This window comes from Patagioenas fasciata, chromosome Z (assembly GCF_037038585.1).
Source record: "Patagioenas fasciata isolate bPatFas1 chromosome Z, bPatFas1.hap1, whole genome shotgun sequence".
In the NCBI taxonomy this organism is placed as follows: domain Eukaryota; kingdom Metazoa; phylum Chordata; class Aves; order Columbiformes; family Columbidae; genus Patagioenas; species Patagioenas fasciata.
Genome location: NC_092560.1, coordinates 7,853,394 through 7,871,591, shown reverse-complemented (window position 1 = coordinate 7,871,591; position 18,198 = coordinate 7,853,394). Strand labels below are relative to the sequence as shown.

General features: G+C 38.8%; 1 protein-coding gene across 5 annotated transcripts in view; it reads left to right on the top strand.

Annotated features, from left to right (window-relative positions):
* The window catches only part of MSH3 (mutS homolog 3), a 133,459-nt gene that overhangs the window by 65,776 nt on the left and 49,485 nt on the right, over window positions 1–18,198 (top strand). For all 5 annotated transcript variants that reach the window (XM_071802577.1, XM_071802576.1, XM_071802575.1 and 2 more), the window contains 2 exons: window positions 9,040–9,172; window positions 17,653–17,840. In XM_071802577.1, coding sequence (XP_071658678.1) covers window positions 9,040–9,172; window positions 17,653–17,840 — 321 coding nt within the window. The remainder of the gene's footprint in view (window positions 1–9,039; window positions 9,173–17,652; window positions 17,841–18,198) is intronic.

Sequence of the window (18,198 nt, the reverse complement as noted above, 5' to 3'; positions counted from 1 at the left end):
GTTATATCCATAATTACTCCTTCCCACCGTCATCTTTGCATCTCCCTTTCCTGTTCTCTAAGTGTTATGACTGGCTCCAAGCTATAGCAATGCTGCTTGTGTGGTCTGGAGTCCAAACAGATTAGACAACTGTGTAAAAAAATATTGCATCCTTTTCCTCATTGATTATTAATCTGTGTCTGTGCCTTGCTCAGCTGTTGATTGTTGCACATTTTGTAGGAAATTTGTTTCATTGAGATCAAACAAACTCTTCCCTCAACCTTGTCAGTGTAGGCTGGAGTTGAACAGAGATTTAAAAACTGAAAAAGGTAGATGAGTAGCACAATTATATAGAGGTTTATTATTTTCATATTAGATCAGGGTATAAAGCTAATGAAGCTGTGACTAGATGCTTAAAGTAGAACTAGAGATAAATGATGGATGTATCATACAGAGCAATTTATAGCCACTGTAGGGGAATATGTGTAGAATTCCATTCCTATGCAGAGAACACTGTGGCCTGTATGTATAGAAAGCATTGCATAAGAGAGAGATATATTTTTTTTTCATCCCTGGTCTATTCCTGGAGAGGTAGAATATGTTTTAAATATCAGTGGGTGGACATCACCAAGTGTCATTTCTAGTACTGTAGCCAGGGAGAAGGTAGAGATTTTACTCTCTGAGTGGAAGATAATCTTGAAATGCTGGTGTTTGCCTTGGTTGCAAAAGTGCTTGGTGAGTTAGAAAAGTATCTAGTGCAAAATTTTGAAATCTTAGGTGTGGGGAGTGGATCACTGGAAGTGATAAAATGATTGTTTTGTTGTGTTACTTTAACATACTAATTTGCACAATGCTTTCTCTCTCTTTGGGGTGGTATCTGCTGTTTTTTGGGGATACTCGTGCTTTGCAGTGGCTTAAACAGATTGAGAGTGATCCACAAGCACCTAAATTGGATTTCTTTAATATTCTGGTGACTTTGTTAGTTTTTTAATATGTCATGTATGATGTGCAGAAGGTAATGTAATGAGTTGAATGATAAGATTTTGGAGAGCAGAATGCCCTAAACATCGAGTTCAGAAGTCATGCATCTTCCAGCATGGAGAGCTTGCTCAGGGCTTTGGGGTGAACAGGCTTTGTCCTTATCAGCTTGTGTTGAAATAGAAAAACAAACAAACAAACAAACCCTGTCGCCCACACAGACAATTTCACATCTATGTTTTGGGGATACATGTCTCAGTTCTGCTGTATTACAAGCCACAGAATGTGCTTAATGCACTGGAGTAAATGTAGAGTGAAAAATTAAAAGCCTCTATCATAATGTAGTGTGCCAGGCGAAGGGAATGGTGATCAAAGGTTTCATCAACATGTTGGGTCTCTGCTGTAACAGAGAACTTCTGAGATAAAGGCAGGCATTGCCCACCCTGCCTGGAGGGTGATGGTCCCTCTCCCTGCTCTCTGTGCAGACCCTGAGCCGGTGGGAAGCTGTAGCCAGCACAGGCCTCAGTGTTCTCAACGATCCCAGTTCAATGCTGCGACCAGCACCCTGCTGGTATTACTGGTGCTGGTGTCACAGCAAGAGAAGGGATGGAGAAGTCACCCTAAATTCTTCCAGACCACATCAAATACATGGTGGAAATAATTAGTTAAATATTCCGGACCACATCAAATAGATGGTGACAAAGCCGTTTCTTGGCTGCCGCAAGAGGTATCAGCGAATCAAACACTTAAACCCCATTTAAGATGAGCTCACCCTTTTGGCCCAGGTTCACCCCAACCTGTTCACAAATTTCAGCTTTAATGTGGTACATTTCATGTTCTTGTCTGCAAGGCACACTGCCACAAGTGAATATGGCACTTCAGTGGCTGGAACTATCTGTGTAGTTTCTTGCCTGCATTTATTTGCAGTCAATTTAGAATCATAGAATCATTTTGGTTGGAAAAGACCTTTAAGATCATTGAGGCAAACCATTAGCTCAGCACAGCCAAGACCACCCCTAAAGCATGTCCCTAAGAACCTCATCTACACGTCTTTTAAACCTCTCCAGGGATGGTGACTCCACCACTGCCCTGGGCAGCCTGTTCCAGTGCTTCACAACCCTTTCCATGAAAAAAATTTCCCTAATATCCAAAATAAACCTCCCACGGCACAACTTGAAGCCATTTCCTGTCATCCTATCACTTACTACTGGGGAGAAGGGACCAACCCCCTCCATGCTACAACCTCCTTCCAGGTAGTTGTAGACAGTGATAAGGTCTCCCCTCAGCCTCCTTTTCTCCAGGCTGAACAGCCCCAGTTCCCTCAGCTGCTCCTCATCACACTTGTGCTCCAGGCCCCTCATCAGCTTCGTTACCTCCTCTGCACTCTTTCTAGTACCTCAATGTCCTTCTTATGATGAGGGGCCCAAAACTGAACACAGGATTCAAGGTGGGGCCTCACCAGTGCCAAGTACAGTGGCACAATCACTTCCCTAGTCCTGCTGGCCATACTACTTCTGATACATTTGAGTTAAAGCTGCTGTTTAAATCACAGGGAAGGAGAAAAATTGCATGTATTTAGAGAGTTGCGAAAAACATTTTAACCTGTACTTTGCAGGCTAGAGAAACCAAAATAATAATCACCCCTCAAAAATAAGGGTTTTTTTCTGCGAGTCTAGTAACCTTTGTGCCCCATTCCTCCCAGTTCTGTATGAGATTATGCTTTTACTGAAACCTTGTAGGATAGCATTAGTGATTACTATTAGTTTTAATATACTTTGCCTACAAAAGCATAGAATAACTGTAGCTTTAGCAAATTCAGAAATACACAATTCAGAACTGCAGATAGTTCCTAATCTGCCACTAAAGAAAGAGTGTAAATTGGTATTACTAATGCTACGTGACTTTTATTTGGAAGATATATATTGTAGAACTGGGAAGAAGAGGAGCTCTTTATAGTGATGTTGGCAACTACATGTTTTTCCTCCTATAAAAATAGCTTGTTCTAAATCCTCTCTCTTTGAATGTATTGAGTGCTGGTTTATTCATACTTCTATACACAAAATACCATCCTAAGGAAAAGTCTTCCAAGTTTTACTTTGTCCTTGTTCCCACAATTAAGATATCTGGGCAGTAAAACAAACTACCTAAAGGTCTTTAAATAAACACATCTTAATTCAGAGTTAAACTGGTTGCTGTTTGATACGATTGTCATCCAGAGCTGGATTAGAATCTTCTTTTGCAGCAGTGATTTTAGGAAAAAAAATCCATTCATCCTACAGTAGAATTTCATGGGCTAAATTTTGCTCCTAAGAATAAAGATTTTATAGCATCAGTGCCAATATAAAATGCACAAATGCAGGTTACATACAGCATATGCCTGAGATCTCAAAATTGTTGTAGTAAAGAAAAGGCTTGCAGCATCATCACATGCATTCATTCACTTTTGCTAGCTGTGTTTTGCTACCAAAGAATGCTGTGTCTAACTCCTTGTAAATGTAGTAATCAGGCATTCATTCATGTTGGCTGAAGTAGCCAACGGTTCCCTTTTTTGGCAAATAGCTGAAATACATTGTGTGTGAACATAAACAAAAGTGTTTGATTACCATTTGCATACTTTATACATTCTTTTAACAGATGTGGAGACAAAGTTTACTTGTATATTGCTGGTAAGTATTTGTGATCCATTCAGGAATATTGTCTTCTCATAGCTGCATGTTTATTTAGGGGAATGTTGGACCTCTCTGGAGGGGGATGAAACATTAGGAGTTTTGGGAGTATATAACTCTTTTTCCTGCATATAGAAGGAAGAAGTGAACAGAGCCAGAAGGCTGTCAAATTTTTTTAGGTTTCGCTTAAATTTCACTGTAGTAATTATTATATAATTACCCTTGCTTGTACTTCTTTGTTGTTGCTAATGCAAAAAATTACAGCGGGCATAGCGCAATTTAACAATTTGGAATTTCTCCCATGAAGTGAGCCAGATTCTAACTTAGCCAGTTAAGTAGAAAAGCCAGAGGTATACTATAGGGTTTTTTTGTTAGTTTGCTTGTTCTTTAAAAAGAACGTAGACAGTTTATTCATTGCACAGTAGTAATTCTATCCCAGCTTTTGGTTTTGATGACATTAATTGCTTGTTACGAAAGAGAGTGATCTAAAGCAGAGGGCACTCTGTACTACTCAACATGGTCTTTAACTTAATCAACTCATATAAAGTTTTCATTTGTAACCTGTGTTCTGGAGGAAGGTCAGGAAAAAAGCAAAATGTGTGAGACAAAATATGAAGCAACATAAGTCAGAGTGGCCTTCACCTTGCCCTGTGTTTGAAAATCATGTGAGAACAGGGCACCCGAGTAATGTCACCTCCCTGGAGCACTCGGCTTCCAGCAATTTCCAGTTCAAGCAGTTCCTCAGGCACAATTGATATCCGTGTGTATCTTGCATTTTCCCAATGTTTAAGTGATACATTTTCTTCTCTGAAATGCTGTAGTTAGGCAGGAGACTGCCAAGCTTTGTTCTCGTTAATATAGTTCATGGGAAGCAATGTTTGTTGTTTCACACCCTTCATTATGTTTTTTTCAGGTGTTGAATTCTTGTGACTGGTAGTTTTACATATTGCTGTTGTCTTTAAACAGATTTAATAAAAGTAATTTCAATTTTATACATTCATGGCACTTTAGCTATGTCCTTACCATTATGGATGAACTCATATGTTTTGCACTTATCCGAAGTTTAAGAAAGTTAATAGATTTCTGATAAATTTGTATTTATTTACTTTGCATACAAATAAAACCTTATATACTTTTCACAAGAGTGTGTAGTGATAGGACAAGGGGTAATGGCTTTAAACTGAAAGAGAGTAGATTGAGATTAGGTATTAGGAAGAAATTCTTCACCCTGAGGGTGGTGAGAGCCTGTCCCAGGTTGGCCAGAGAGGTGGTGGATGCCCCATCCCTGCAGACATCCCAGGCCAGGCTGGACGGGGCTCTGAGCAACCTGAACTGGTGAAGATGTCCCTGCTCATGGCAGGGGTGGCACTGGGGGAGCTTTGAAGGTCCCTTCCAATCCAAACTATTCTGTGACTCTATGACTGAAAATTTTCTGCAGTTCTTACATAGCAGTTACATTATAAATTTCACTCTGCTTTAAATGTAATGATATATTACCGCATCTAGAAATGTTAGGTTTGTGAGAGATCAGCAGATCTGTTAGCACACTAGCAACCAGCCATGCTATTTAGATTGCTAAGATGTTCAGATGTTAGTGCAGTGCATCTGTACTTGCAGCCTTCTCCTTTGTCAAGATAATTTTTAGTTCGGGATTTAAATATTTTCGTATTTGCTAATTTTCTGTGATGTTCATGTATCTGGAAGCAGAATAATACAGGGGAGTATCTCAAGATTTAATTTCAAGCAGTTCTCGTAAATGACTAGAATAAAAAATTCTGCAGTTAGATTTTGTTATGTTTAAATACATTACAAAGTACTAGTGATGCTATTCTTAGATGGAGAGTGTGGCAGAAGTAAGCATATTGCTTGTAGTCAACTGACTTATGTTACGTTATTTCACAGAAGATTATTTGGCAAATTGGATAGACCTCCGATGCTAACAATGTTTATACAGATGGGAAAGAATAGGCTAATGTTGCATCTAAATAGAGAATAAAGTAGTAGCCTGTTTATAAAATGTGAGACAGCATAAGCTGTTGAATTTCTTTGTATAAATCTAGATTCAAATTTTCTAGTGGTGAGGTTGTTTTCCTAATCAGGCAGAGACTAGAAACCCCAAACTGTACAGTAAATATGCTTAATAACTCTGCAGAACAAATTTCTTTTGAGAAGCTTTAATAACTGATGAGTATAATAAATTGGTCTTCAACAAAATCTTTATTAGTTTAAGTACAAGTATTTAAAGTTTAAAATCATATTTCAAAATACATAATAGGCTGGTTTTATCATATCTCTTCCTTGTCCTTTCTTCCTCGTACATGTGGGATTTTACCTAATTCTTTATCCTACTTTCTGACTGTACTTGCTGACTTTTGAAATAGGAATCTCGCTATGTTTTGTTTACAGGTAGAAAAATGGGTCATTTGTTACTGGATGCTGTTTCCCTGACCCTTTCTTACTTGTAGGATTAAAGCAGAAAAACTGCATGGATGCTTAGTTTTAGATTACTGGAGCTACAGTAACATAGCCATATGTGAGGATGATTAAAGTGCAGATTAAGCTTTGAAGGGAGGAGTTTTTTTAATATCTGCATCTATTTTACATATTACTGTATGTTTTCAATTTGACACAGAGATATAATCATGCTGTTTAAATTAAGTGACAGTGTTCTGGAACAAAATTCTGCTGCTTGTGTGTTGTTTTTGTTATAAAAATACAAATTCTTTTTTTCTTTAGGATACACGTGTTTTTAATTTAACATTTCAGTATTCCTTCACACAGAGGAGTGTTCCAGGGTCTCAAGTATAGCAAATTTTAATAGTTCTCCATGACAATGTGTTTGTGGCTGATGACACTGACCTTTCAAAATTTCAACGTGACTATTTACTACCTTCAAAGCTGCGTACTCAGGGGTTTTTATTACTTTGTTGCTGATAATAACACTTCTCAATATCCTCTCCGTTATCCAGCTGTAGTTCAGAGCGCCTCACTAATTGATGTATAAAGCTTAAACCTCTGCTATCTTGAATACACTGTGTGGATGCCAACAGCTTGTTCTTTGGTTATTTGGTTGCGTAACTTTTAGTAACCCTGCCGGTCTACACCAGATACGTGATGGTGGCTCCTAAGGAAGTGATTTAAAGTTTGGGTGCATTCTGTGCTGAAAATGGTCTCCATAGACCTGAGCTGTTGCACTGGTGGTAGCTGTTGTCTGCTGCTGTTGCTTGCAGGTTGCCTGGCTGCCCAGAGGAACGTGAGAAATGTTTAATTTTGTGCATTTGGCATTGCTGGAGGAGTGGAATGATGGTGAGGAAGAAGAAGGTATTCTTGTGACCTGCAACAGGATAGTGGAGTGGAATATTTTGGGTGCTGTGGCGTGATGGGATAGCCTTCTGTCCCATTCAGAGGTAGCTGACGGAGTTCCCGAGGTGCCTGGGGTCAAGAAGGCAGCAGCGAGTCTGTCCCCAGTTTGTATGGTGGCTGTGGAGTTCACCTACTTGCATCCAGGTAGATGGTGGCATGTGGGGCACCGCAGATCGTGGTGTTGCACAGCAGGGATGCTCTGAGGATGAATCTGTGTCATTTGTGACAGATGAGGGGATGATTTTACTGGTTTAGTATAAAGCAGTATGTCACTGAAAAAATCCCGGCACTTAAATGCCGTTAGATTTATGTGTATCCGAGTGCACATCCAGTCATTATGTTCTCCCTTTCACATGCAGTGTAATAAAATTTCAAGGACTCTTAGAGTCGTCTCTCTTCAGGGCCAAAGACCTGCAACTGCCAGTATGTTGTAATGTCTGCAACCTGTGGAACTACCTAATTTCATTGATTTCCTCATGGACAGCATTTGTTAGCAGCTACAGTGGCAAATAGCACAGCAATTCTTCAATAAAAGCCCTGGGCAAGGCAGGGAGTCTTTCCCAAAATCTTCTATTTTAATTGCAACTTTGCCTTTCGTCCCTGCGTACTGGCAGAGCCTTAAGCATCTCGCTGGTCTGTGAGGACAGAGGCTGTATTTGCCTTGCACACGCTTGGCCAATATGCACAGTGTCAGTATCAAAAGACTGGTTTCTTCTTAACCTGCAAGGGTGGATGGACATGCACACAGCAGCGTGGGGATTTCTGGACACCTTGTCTCAGGAGGGGAACATTGTGAAAACGCTTAGTTGTCATTCTGGGAGAAAACACAAGGATTTTAAAATAAGCACTGGGATGTCTTGAGGATTTTTAAAGTTTCTTGGAATGTTATGTTTCAGATTCAGCCTTACTTGCTGGAAACTTGCCAAATGCTGGATAAAGCTTTCCAACACACTGGCACCCTTGGTGGGGGACTCTAGGGAAACACGTGATCCGGAGCAGATGTTTTTGTTGTGAAACCTCAACAAATCTTAGCACAGCGTTCACCTAGATGTCTGTGTCTTGTAGTGCATACAGTTACCTCGAGATAAAGCGTGAACATGAAAAAGCTACATTCAGAGGAACTGTACTATTCGGCTTTGACACGTGTCTTTCACTGCTGTCTTAGAGCAGATTCACTGCCTTTCACGGTTTCCCTTGGGCTGCGTGCACTGGCAGTGATAGCTCCTGAAGATAAGCTCCTAACCTGTGTGTTTTTTGGTGCACCCATATACCTCTAATCTCAGTCTTTTCCTAGAAAGCAGCACTGGGGCAATCTGGTTGCACAAAAAGCAGAAACAGAGTTTACTTCAGCTCTGCAATCTGCAACCAGTTCATGGATCTATTGGAAGTTGTAGCTGTTCCATTAGCAGTAGTGTAAATGAAGGTAAACCTTGACAGTAGGCTGGCTATTTTAAAGCTCTTTTCTGACAGTGGCTGTAAGAATATCATCGTAGAGAAGGTGCAAATAACTACAGAATTGTTTCTTCACATTAAAAATACTTCCTCATTGACTGGTGTCAGCCCTGAAATATGGAGATTAATGTTGTGTGTTTTGAAAAAAAAAAAAAAAGCCAAAACCCAATGTGATTCTGATTCATTTAATTACCAATTGTTGGTCTGGATCAGAAGTAGAGGGGTGAAATGCTAACCAATATTTATAACCCGTTGGAATAAAGTATGCTACACAGAGTTCAAATGTAAACTCCTCCTGCCCTTCCCCCAGCTACATGCCTGCAAATTTAGAGTTGGATATTCAGTGTTGCTCTTGTTATGTACCATTAGAAGAACATGTAGACGTGGGCACTGAAGTGTATATTTGGCAGTTTCAAACATAGAGAGGGAATAATGAGCTTATATCCAGGATCTTGCTTGCATCCTGAACGAAAGCATAAGATTCTCTGCATTTCTTAATTGTTCTACTTACCTGTTCATGAGAATATGGCCTTAGTCAAAGTTTAAAAAACAAAACAGAAGCACAAGTTTTATTATTGATCTTCTGATTATTCTTTTACAGTGAAATAAATACCCGACTTGATGCTGTGTCTGAAATTCTGATGTCAGAATCCACTGTCTTTGATCGTATTCGAAATCTTCTTTGTAAGCTGCCAGATTTAGAGAGAGGCCTCTGCAGTGTTTTTCACAAAAAGGTATACCCATAATTACCCTAATTTATTATTTTCTAAATGGCGTCATTCTGTCTTAATGTACTTATATAGTTTTTGCATCTTTGTTTAAAAATATGTTTGTCTTAGCAAGATTGAGTCTGACGTAATAAAGGGATGCAGCTTTATAAAAAATATTTTTGCCCTATAGTACAATCTTATTTGTTATCAGTGATACAATGATAAAAGAAATGTCTGAATTCTAGAATACATATACTGTATAGCTAATGCTGAGAGTATAAACATTTACAGTACTCGTTTAGTGGCTGGATTCTGTGAGAAGGGATGGTGCAATAGGTCCTTGTGCCGTAAGTTATTTCCCTTTAAAACAATGCATTGCATTCTGTATGCTTATCTAAAATCACACTTGCAAGTGAAACCACTTGGCTGTAGTTAGATGTTTTCAAATTACTGTTAATTTGTTTATAAATTCTGTAATTTGGATCTCAGTTGCACATTTTAATAAGAATTACTTGTAATAAGACACTGACAATTCTAAGTTGAAGCAGATTAATGTGCTAATAGCACCTATGCAGTAACTCATATTCTTTTATTTCACTGTTATATTTAGAGGTTTTGACAGTTTGTTTTAGATGAAGGAATAGGTGGGTAGGGGAGCAAAGTTGTAATTTCTTTGGATGATACATCACAAAGGTTTCCTCTCTCTGGAAATATGAAACTCAATTCTTGTATTATTTTTAAAGTCATGACGTGTTGCAGTGTCAGGCACCTGGAAGGACTTGCATATTTCCATGAACAAATACAGAGGTCCAGCCATAATTAAGTTTATGAAAAGAGGGAGTGTGCAGCATGATGGAGAACATCCTCTAAAATGTATGGAATCCGCATGATAAAACTCTTCTTTTACAAAACTCTCTGGAATTAGATAATTCACTTTTTAATAGTTTGACTCATTTGAAGCTGAATGATATGTAATAAGGTTTGTACGTATACATCTGTATTTCACAACATCCTGGCAATTACTCAATTTTTTTTTTTTTTTTTTTTTTGGTACTAGCCTATATCTGTTTCTTCAGGTTTTCCTTCCTGTTATAGGGCTGCTTAGCCTTTTCAGCATTTAAAGCCAATGTTTATATGGAACCTTTCAGAGGCCCTGTTTTTTCATGTATTTTTTGGAATGAGGTGACAATGTATTTTGTCCTAACAAAAACAGCTACTGTAGTGTGTAGATGTATGTTTAGTGGATCAGATGTTGGAAAGAATTTGCCAGAGAGGAGAAATGCTCTGGGAGAATCCTTAAGAAGGGTAAATGGAGGGGGGGAAATCGCCAAGCACACACTTTCCCTTTGATGAATTTCCCTTGGTAAAAACCTAGTGTCATCCAAGCAGAACACTGTGGAGAGTGCCCAAAGCACTGAAGATCTTCAGGAGATGACAGTGTCCCCGAAAGACAGAGTCTGTTTTGAATAAAGAATCAAAAGCGGACTCTGGGAAACAGATCCCACAGTCTAGACAGGCAGTGAGTGTGGAGCCTGAAGAAAGGTCTCTGCAAAGCAGCTACATTTTCAAGAACATCAACTGGTTTTCTTGATTTTTTTTTTTTTAATTTTTTTTCAGAATATCCAGTAAGTGCTGTGATTTCAGTTCCCTCTACGAGCCTTTCCAGTTCTGTTAATGCCAGATATCCAGCTCCCATGTGTTCAAAATGAGATTCCCTGCAATTTCATTCCTGCCAAGGGTTCCAAAATGCTGAGTGGAGCACACTGGTGGCCCAGCTAAAGGAATATGCTGCAATGCAGGCTTGTTAATTCAGTGTCAACTGCAGGAACAATAGGTGAATGTGACAAGTGTTTCATGCTTTAGACCCTTTAGGCTTCAGTGGCATTAGTATTTTAGGATGTATGTTTCACAAAGGGAGACCCCTGAAGTGTACAGAGGTGGCTGGATTGTCTCAGTCATTCCAAACATCTTTCATTCAGATCAGCTATTGAAGAACTTCTATTTTTATTACTTTGCACCAGTAACCTCCAGAGGACACTGACAAAAAAAATGCAGCAAAACAAAGCTATTATTTGGAACTGAATTGCAAGGGAAAGCATCCTTATGGGAGCTCCTCTAGTAAATAGCATCATTATATCTTTTTCTGGTCTTTTTTTTTTTTTTTTTTTTTTTAATAATTCTCCTAATAGTGTAGCATCATCTGACCCTCCACAAGTTCCCATTACCCCGAACTACAAAAAGCCATTGCTGATCTACTCCCAGGTATGAGCAATCTGGCTTTAGAACAGCATTCTTGTGATGGGAGCTGGCTATTACCTTGGATGTCACATTACCATCTTCGAGTTTGTCCCAGCCTGGAAAAGGGCTATGGGATGGTTAAGGGGACAAGAGCAATGGCACTGTTGCTATGGAGAGTTGAATTAACAGAAGGACTGGTTGTTCTTCTCAGTTCCTTCAGCTCCAGCACCTGAGATTTTGCCAGGCAGAAACGCTGTCAACAACAGAATGGCCTCACCCTTCTCTGTGGCAAGAGGAGGATGTCTGGAGATGAACTGTTTGAAGACTTCTTGGTAGCATTCAGAAGCTGAGTTCAAAAGGAAACTGAGAGACAGGGAATTGTCAAGAGCTTTGTCTAAATAGTGCCTGGACCTGTCGCAGAATTAGATCTTTCTGGAAGACACACTGCTCAGTGTTGTTCAAAACCAGTTTTGCCATGCCCTCTAGCCCCGGAGAGACCCACCAAAATTTAGACCACATGCATCTGTAATCTGCATCTCAGGACAGGGAGATAAGAATGGCAGGACCCTAATTTTTTTGTCTCAGTTAAACTGGTGACTGCTTAGCCTTGCCTTGGAGTACACAGAATGGCAAGGGAACAATCAGAGACCTATGGTTGAGTAGGTCTAAAAACCACTACAGAGTAAATATGCCATCAGTACTTTCAGAGTGTGTCCTACTGGGCCATCCTGATATTGCTTGCCAGTTTCGTGCCTGGTTTCACATCGTGTGTTTCAGAAGATAAATATTTATACAGGCTTGATCCATTAATGTTTATCTTATTTGTACCCTTTGCTCAGTAAACATTATTTTTTAACTAATGCTCGGTCACCAAAGTGGACAGTAGTCATCATAACAAATGGTCATTGAATTTACAGAGCACATTAAACTGAAACTGTTTCACTGAACTCCTACATAAGGAGTGAGGTCAATAATCAAACCTCACCAGGGCATGTGAAATAGTAAAATGTCATTTCAGTTTGTTATGCTCCTAACTTCAGCCATACGCTCTTCCTCCTTCGGAGTTCCTCACCAGTTGCAGCAGTTGGCAAAACCTGTTCAGTTCTGAATCGGTCTCTAAAACTTTGCTTCCCACTCCCCAGGCTGCTCACCTGTGTGAAATAAAGCAGGCAGTTGCTACAAGGGGGGTACTCGCTGCCTGGCTGCCTACAGCCTTGTGGTGGGATTTGCCTTTCAGTTTTCCAGTGAATACTTCACTGCTTCACTGTCACGCTCAGACTCGTCAGACGAGAAGGGTGCTGCTCAGCTCAGTCTTTAAAATCTTTCACATAAACTTGTCCATCAGAATGATGCTGAAAATGTGCCCTTCCCTGGAAGGTATGTTCGATACTTCCTTGAAGATGGCGTGATCTTCAGAGGATTCAGAGAAAAATGTTGTATTTCTGATTTTTGTTCTCTTGTGAAATCAATACCTGCTATATATGCTCAAGAAATTAGTTAATGTTTGTATGGAATGTTTAAAATAAATTCTACCATAGCATAATATATTATTGACTTTTATCTACCACATATCTCCATTTTTTATACATTTTTTCCTGTATGATAGAAGTATGCACATTTTGCATATACTATACTTTTAATCTTTTAGACAGTGCGCATCACAGATATTTTTAGAATTGAAATACTAAGTACTGATTTGGGCAAATTGTTCCCTGTTAAGCTGATTTATATAAATAGTGTTGTAACAAGGGGACATAGTAACCTTTAAATGAAAATACCTCATTTTTCTTAAACCAAAAATAGTGTGCTCACTATGCTAAAAACATGAAGGTAGCTATTACAGTTTTAGAGGAGTGATAAATGTATGGTGTATTTCAATTCAATTTTTTTCATTATTTGAAATGCTTTTAACTTGGATCAGTCAATGGCTGTCAGCTGTGGGTCTCTGTGGCTTCCTTTTATATCTGTTGGAAACAATTTCACTAGTGCAAACAAGACTGAATTGCTTTCAGTGTTGTTGTTGAAAGGATGTTAGAGCTGGCATACTGCTATGCATCTTTCATGCATCCTTCTCAATGGCAGCCATACCATTTTTAGTAGTTTGATAAACTGCTGGTTGAAACTATTGTTTGTCATCCCTGTCAACTCAGGTTATTTTTCTAGTGCCAGAGAAGCTTTAGCCATGATTGACAGCATTTCAAAATCAAACTTCCAAAATAGCATTGAACAAGCTCATGAGAATCTTCCGTGAATGCAAGGCTATTAATACTGCTTTATGTAAACCTTTTTTACTGTATTTTAAAAGCTTCTAATTTATATCAGTTATATGTATTTTGTAAGGTTACTTAGGATTTAAATGGAATCAGTCCTACTTAAACGGAGTCCAGCTTTTTGGAGTTATTTTAATGCATCTGTTCCAAGTTACCTGTTTGCTTAGTAAATCATTTCTGCAACAGAGCCATTAAATTTTTAGATGCAAAGTCCTGCAGCGTTACTAAAATCAAGCCAGGGGAAACCGTAATACTCTGAATAAGTACAAAAGGGTTATGTTCACCCTCTTTCTTGGAAATGTTGTGTTTAACAGAGTTGTTTGCAGTAAAGCGTGTTGCATTTCCCATTCTCCAAAGGTACTATAGCTCATTAGATTACTGTTATGGTATATAGGCTATCAGACTTGCTTTGAGAAGCTTCAGCGTGTTCATTAAGCATCCTTTGAGCAGTCTCATTATAACCTTCAGGATTGTTGATGGTTTCTTTTGTACATGTCCAAGTTTCAGGGATTTTTTGGTGTGTGGTTTGGGTTTGGTTTGTTGTTTTTTGGTTTTGTTTTGTTTGTTTGTTTGTTTTTGTTGTTTGTTTTTGTTTGTGTTTTTGTTTGGTTGGTTGGTTTGGTTTGGTTTGTTTTTTAATCCTGCTGATTCTTTTCTAGGTGACACTGCCTTGAAATCTACTTTCCTCCCCTTATTGAAGCCACACCTTTACCGGCCTCACAACCCTTAATGAAGAACACCTCAGATGGGTGTTCTTATGTTTTCTTAAAATCTTTTCCTTCCCTCCCCCCCATATAGATAGTGTTCTAACTAAGTCCCTATTTGGTTTCTTTTTTTAAAGAACAGTTTAACCAAAACAACCCAAACAAACATCACCTGTTCAACTGATGTATTTCTTACTGTCCGTATTTGCTCATTCCTCTTTTCTGGACATTGTTTTCCTATGAATCCCATAATGCTGTCTGTCAGGGACCTACTTTGCAATTTCGCATGGCAGGGCTTCAGCCTTTGCCTCTTTGAGTGCATTATGTAGTCAAGGGAAGTCTTGCAGAATTTTATCCTTTATCTGCATCAAGGTTGATGGTGATGATGGAGTCAGTCATACTGTATTTTACTTTGAGTCTAAGCCTGAATTCATCATTTGTTTAGTCTTTCAGGCCTTTCTTTTGTGCTTTGTCTCAAAATGCTATTGACAGATTTACTGCTTTATTTTGTTTTATTTTGTTGTCAGAGCTTTCACAAGGTAGAAGAAGTAAGTTCCAGATTGTCAGAAAGATGTTGATAAATTGCAGCGAGTGCAGGGGAGAACCAAAGTTTTCATGAGGCTGAATACTAGATTGCTTAGGAAGAAAGATTAAAAGATTGTAGTTTGGTTAAATTGATGATTAAAGGAGAACAGAGGGTTTAGAGATTTTTTTGAAGGGTGTTAACAGCAAAGAGGGAGTTGAGTTAGTGTGATACAAAAGAGTAAAACTAGAGATACTGGGATTAATGGAAGGGAAATTTAGGCTATCAGGTAAAACTTTTACATGATGATACTTACTGCTTTATGGATTAGTTTCTGGAGGGAATTGGTAAGCACGTAGTTTCTTGGAATAAAAGGGCCTGAGAACAGGGAAAAAAAAGAAAACTCACACAGAAAAATTGAGCAGTTTCAGGAAAACCACCTAATGAGTCCCTTCTGTCTGTAACTTCTGTGGATCTGAAACAAAGATAAGCTGAGATTCTCCAGAAACATTCAGAATCTAATCTCTCTGGCCTTCCTGGATGTTATGAAATATCATGGTTGAATTGTGTATTCCTTGAGTCCAGTATCTACCAACCTTGCCTGTAGTTCAGTTCTTCAGCACACAGCCACGCTTCAGGTTAGTTGGAGGGTATCTAATGGATACTGGCTGCCGGCTTTATGATAACTTCAGTTACATTTACATATGTGATTCAATAAATCTTAAATGTCTAGGAATTATTTTTCTTTTGTTTTTGTGTGATAGCCTTTATGACAGAGCAAACCAGCGAACACAGCAATTAGCCTTTATTCTGTGTTTATGCAGCATGGAGGCCACTCTTCCATCACTGGTGACAGTAGCAATATGTATTTAATGAGAAGAGGACTAAGGCTGTGACCTTAATGTAATTTTTTAATGGTTTTCAGAAGGTTGCATTGAGATGGTCTTCAGGTTCGGAAAGGCTAGTAGACATTACATAAAAAGCTTATTTTAGGGTTTACATATGTGGGGAGGGAGAGAAAATGTTCCTTCCCAGCCCAGCATTTTTGTTAATACTTGCTTCTGTGTTTGGATACAGAAGTTATTTGGAAGAAACAACTAGAGTGTAATAGATGAGAGAATTGTCTTAGTTCTTGTCTGTGAGTGTAGGATGGAAAGAGAAAGAAAAATTTACCTCTGGGGAGAAACTGAAAGAGAAGGGATAACTAAATAAAAGTGTAGATGTGTTTTATGAAATAGTGATTCACTGAAGCCTACATGTGCTGTAATCAGTGTTGTACTGATCACCACAAAGTACTGACTGGAAATTAAATTCTGGACTGCATGTTGCTTGGGTAGGAGAGAGAAAAAAATGTAGGAAGAGAAGGATGTGGCATACAAAGAATATAGCAACAGAAGCATTCAATATATTCTGTTCCCTTCCTGGCATTCTCAGGTGATGAAAAGAAACCTTTTTTTTCAGTGTTGTCAGTTGACCGATGGGAGAAGTCCAGAATGCTGAAGAATGTTTCTACAGATGAGTAAACTATGAAAAAATATCAGCATAATCATTTATGGACAACTTTTTTCAAACCTTCTGATATGGAAATGTGCTGGAGTGCCACTGAATTCAGCAGGGTTTGAAGGCATGAAGTGTCTCATAGGACTGGGTTTCCATTTGGTATGCAAATATGATATAGTACAAATGCAAACTTACTTCTGTAAAGACCATTTCAGCATCGGTATTACCTAATTTATAGGTTGGGCATGAGTACTTTAGGTAACTGAAAGGTGAATGGGACACGGGAGTGGGGGCATTAGGAGTGTGACAGAAGGTGGATTGTTTTGTTACAGTTCTTAACGGCTTGCAAAATCTAGACCCTGACTGATAATTCTTGAAAATCAGCTAAAGGTAGTAAACTATGCTGACACTGAAGAGTGTCTAGAATCTAACAGTAAAATACTGGAGCTGCATCAGAAGTAATATCAATGGTTAAAGAGAGAGAGGTTTTTCTCTTTTACAAGCCGTTGCTTTTGGTGAGAAGCTGCTTTGGGGGACCGATATGCTCCTACTCTGTGGACATCGTGAAGCAAGCTCTGAAAGTGATGTGTGCTATTGGCTCCAATCTGGGAGATTCCCTTTTGATACCCTGCCTAACTGCCTGAAAAAGATAGAAAAATGTCTTTCATAACGCTGGTGAGCGAGGATGAAACACGAAGATCAGGTTAGGCTGTTCTCCTTCATCTCCTCATCACATGGACCTGGGAGTAACCAGCCAGTGGTTGAAGCTGTCAATGGCTACAAGCACTTCAAACAGTGACTGCGGGTTTTCTCTTTATGTTTTTGTTTTTTTCTTTGCTGTGTCCTCCCAAGATTCTCCCTCTCTGTACCTGACCTTGTCTTTCCAAACCCTCTTTTGCCAAAACAGCGACCTGGGAATTCAGATAACAGCACATAGATGCACAAGCCCATGCGGACAAGTTGTGGTACTCCTAAAATTACTCAACCTGTTTTTTTTGCTCATTGCCCATTATGGGCCCTTTCTTTCTCCTACTTGTCTACTGCATGTGTGTTACTCTTCTCCATTCAGCAACAGAAATAATGGAGATCAGCTCTTGACTGAATCCTAACAGCGCTGAAACAGTTAGTACACAGTTGCAGTTGTGTTACAGTCCATAAATTTAATTGTATTTTGGTCCAATTTAAAAAAAAAAATCCCACAAAAGAACCTGTAGGATTTAATGAAAATATAGTACTTTGTAATGATTTAGACATTGCTTCCCTTCTCAGTGCTCAACACAAGAGTTCTTCCTGATAGTCAGCACCCTGTCTCGTCTGGACTTGGAAATTCTGTCTCTTGTTCCAGTCATACATTCTGATGTGAAAAGTCCTCTGTTACAAAATACACTGTTGGAAATCCCAGAACTTCTCTCCCCAGTAAAACATTATTTAAAGATCCTTAATGAAGAAGCAGCCAAGTAAGTAGAGAAAACAGATTGATCTTCCATGCCTTTTATGCTTTCTGCCTGAATGTATTCAGTTATGTGAATTATGAGTATTGTTTTACTACACCTTTGTTTGTTTGTTTATATTTATGTATGTACGTGTTACTTACACTTAAAGCAGAGGTTGTTTTCTACAGCTTATATGCTTTCTAAAAAACTAAACAAGGCATCCAAGTATTTTGCCTAGTGAGTGTCTGCCTCAGGCTGCATTTTTTTTTTTAAAGTTTTGCAGTTGTTTTGGGGAATGAATTTAGAGTGAAATATCTTTTGCTTAGGTTAATTTGTTTAACAAACTTTTAATTATTTTTTTTTAATAGAGAAGCTATTCCTT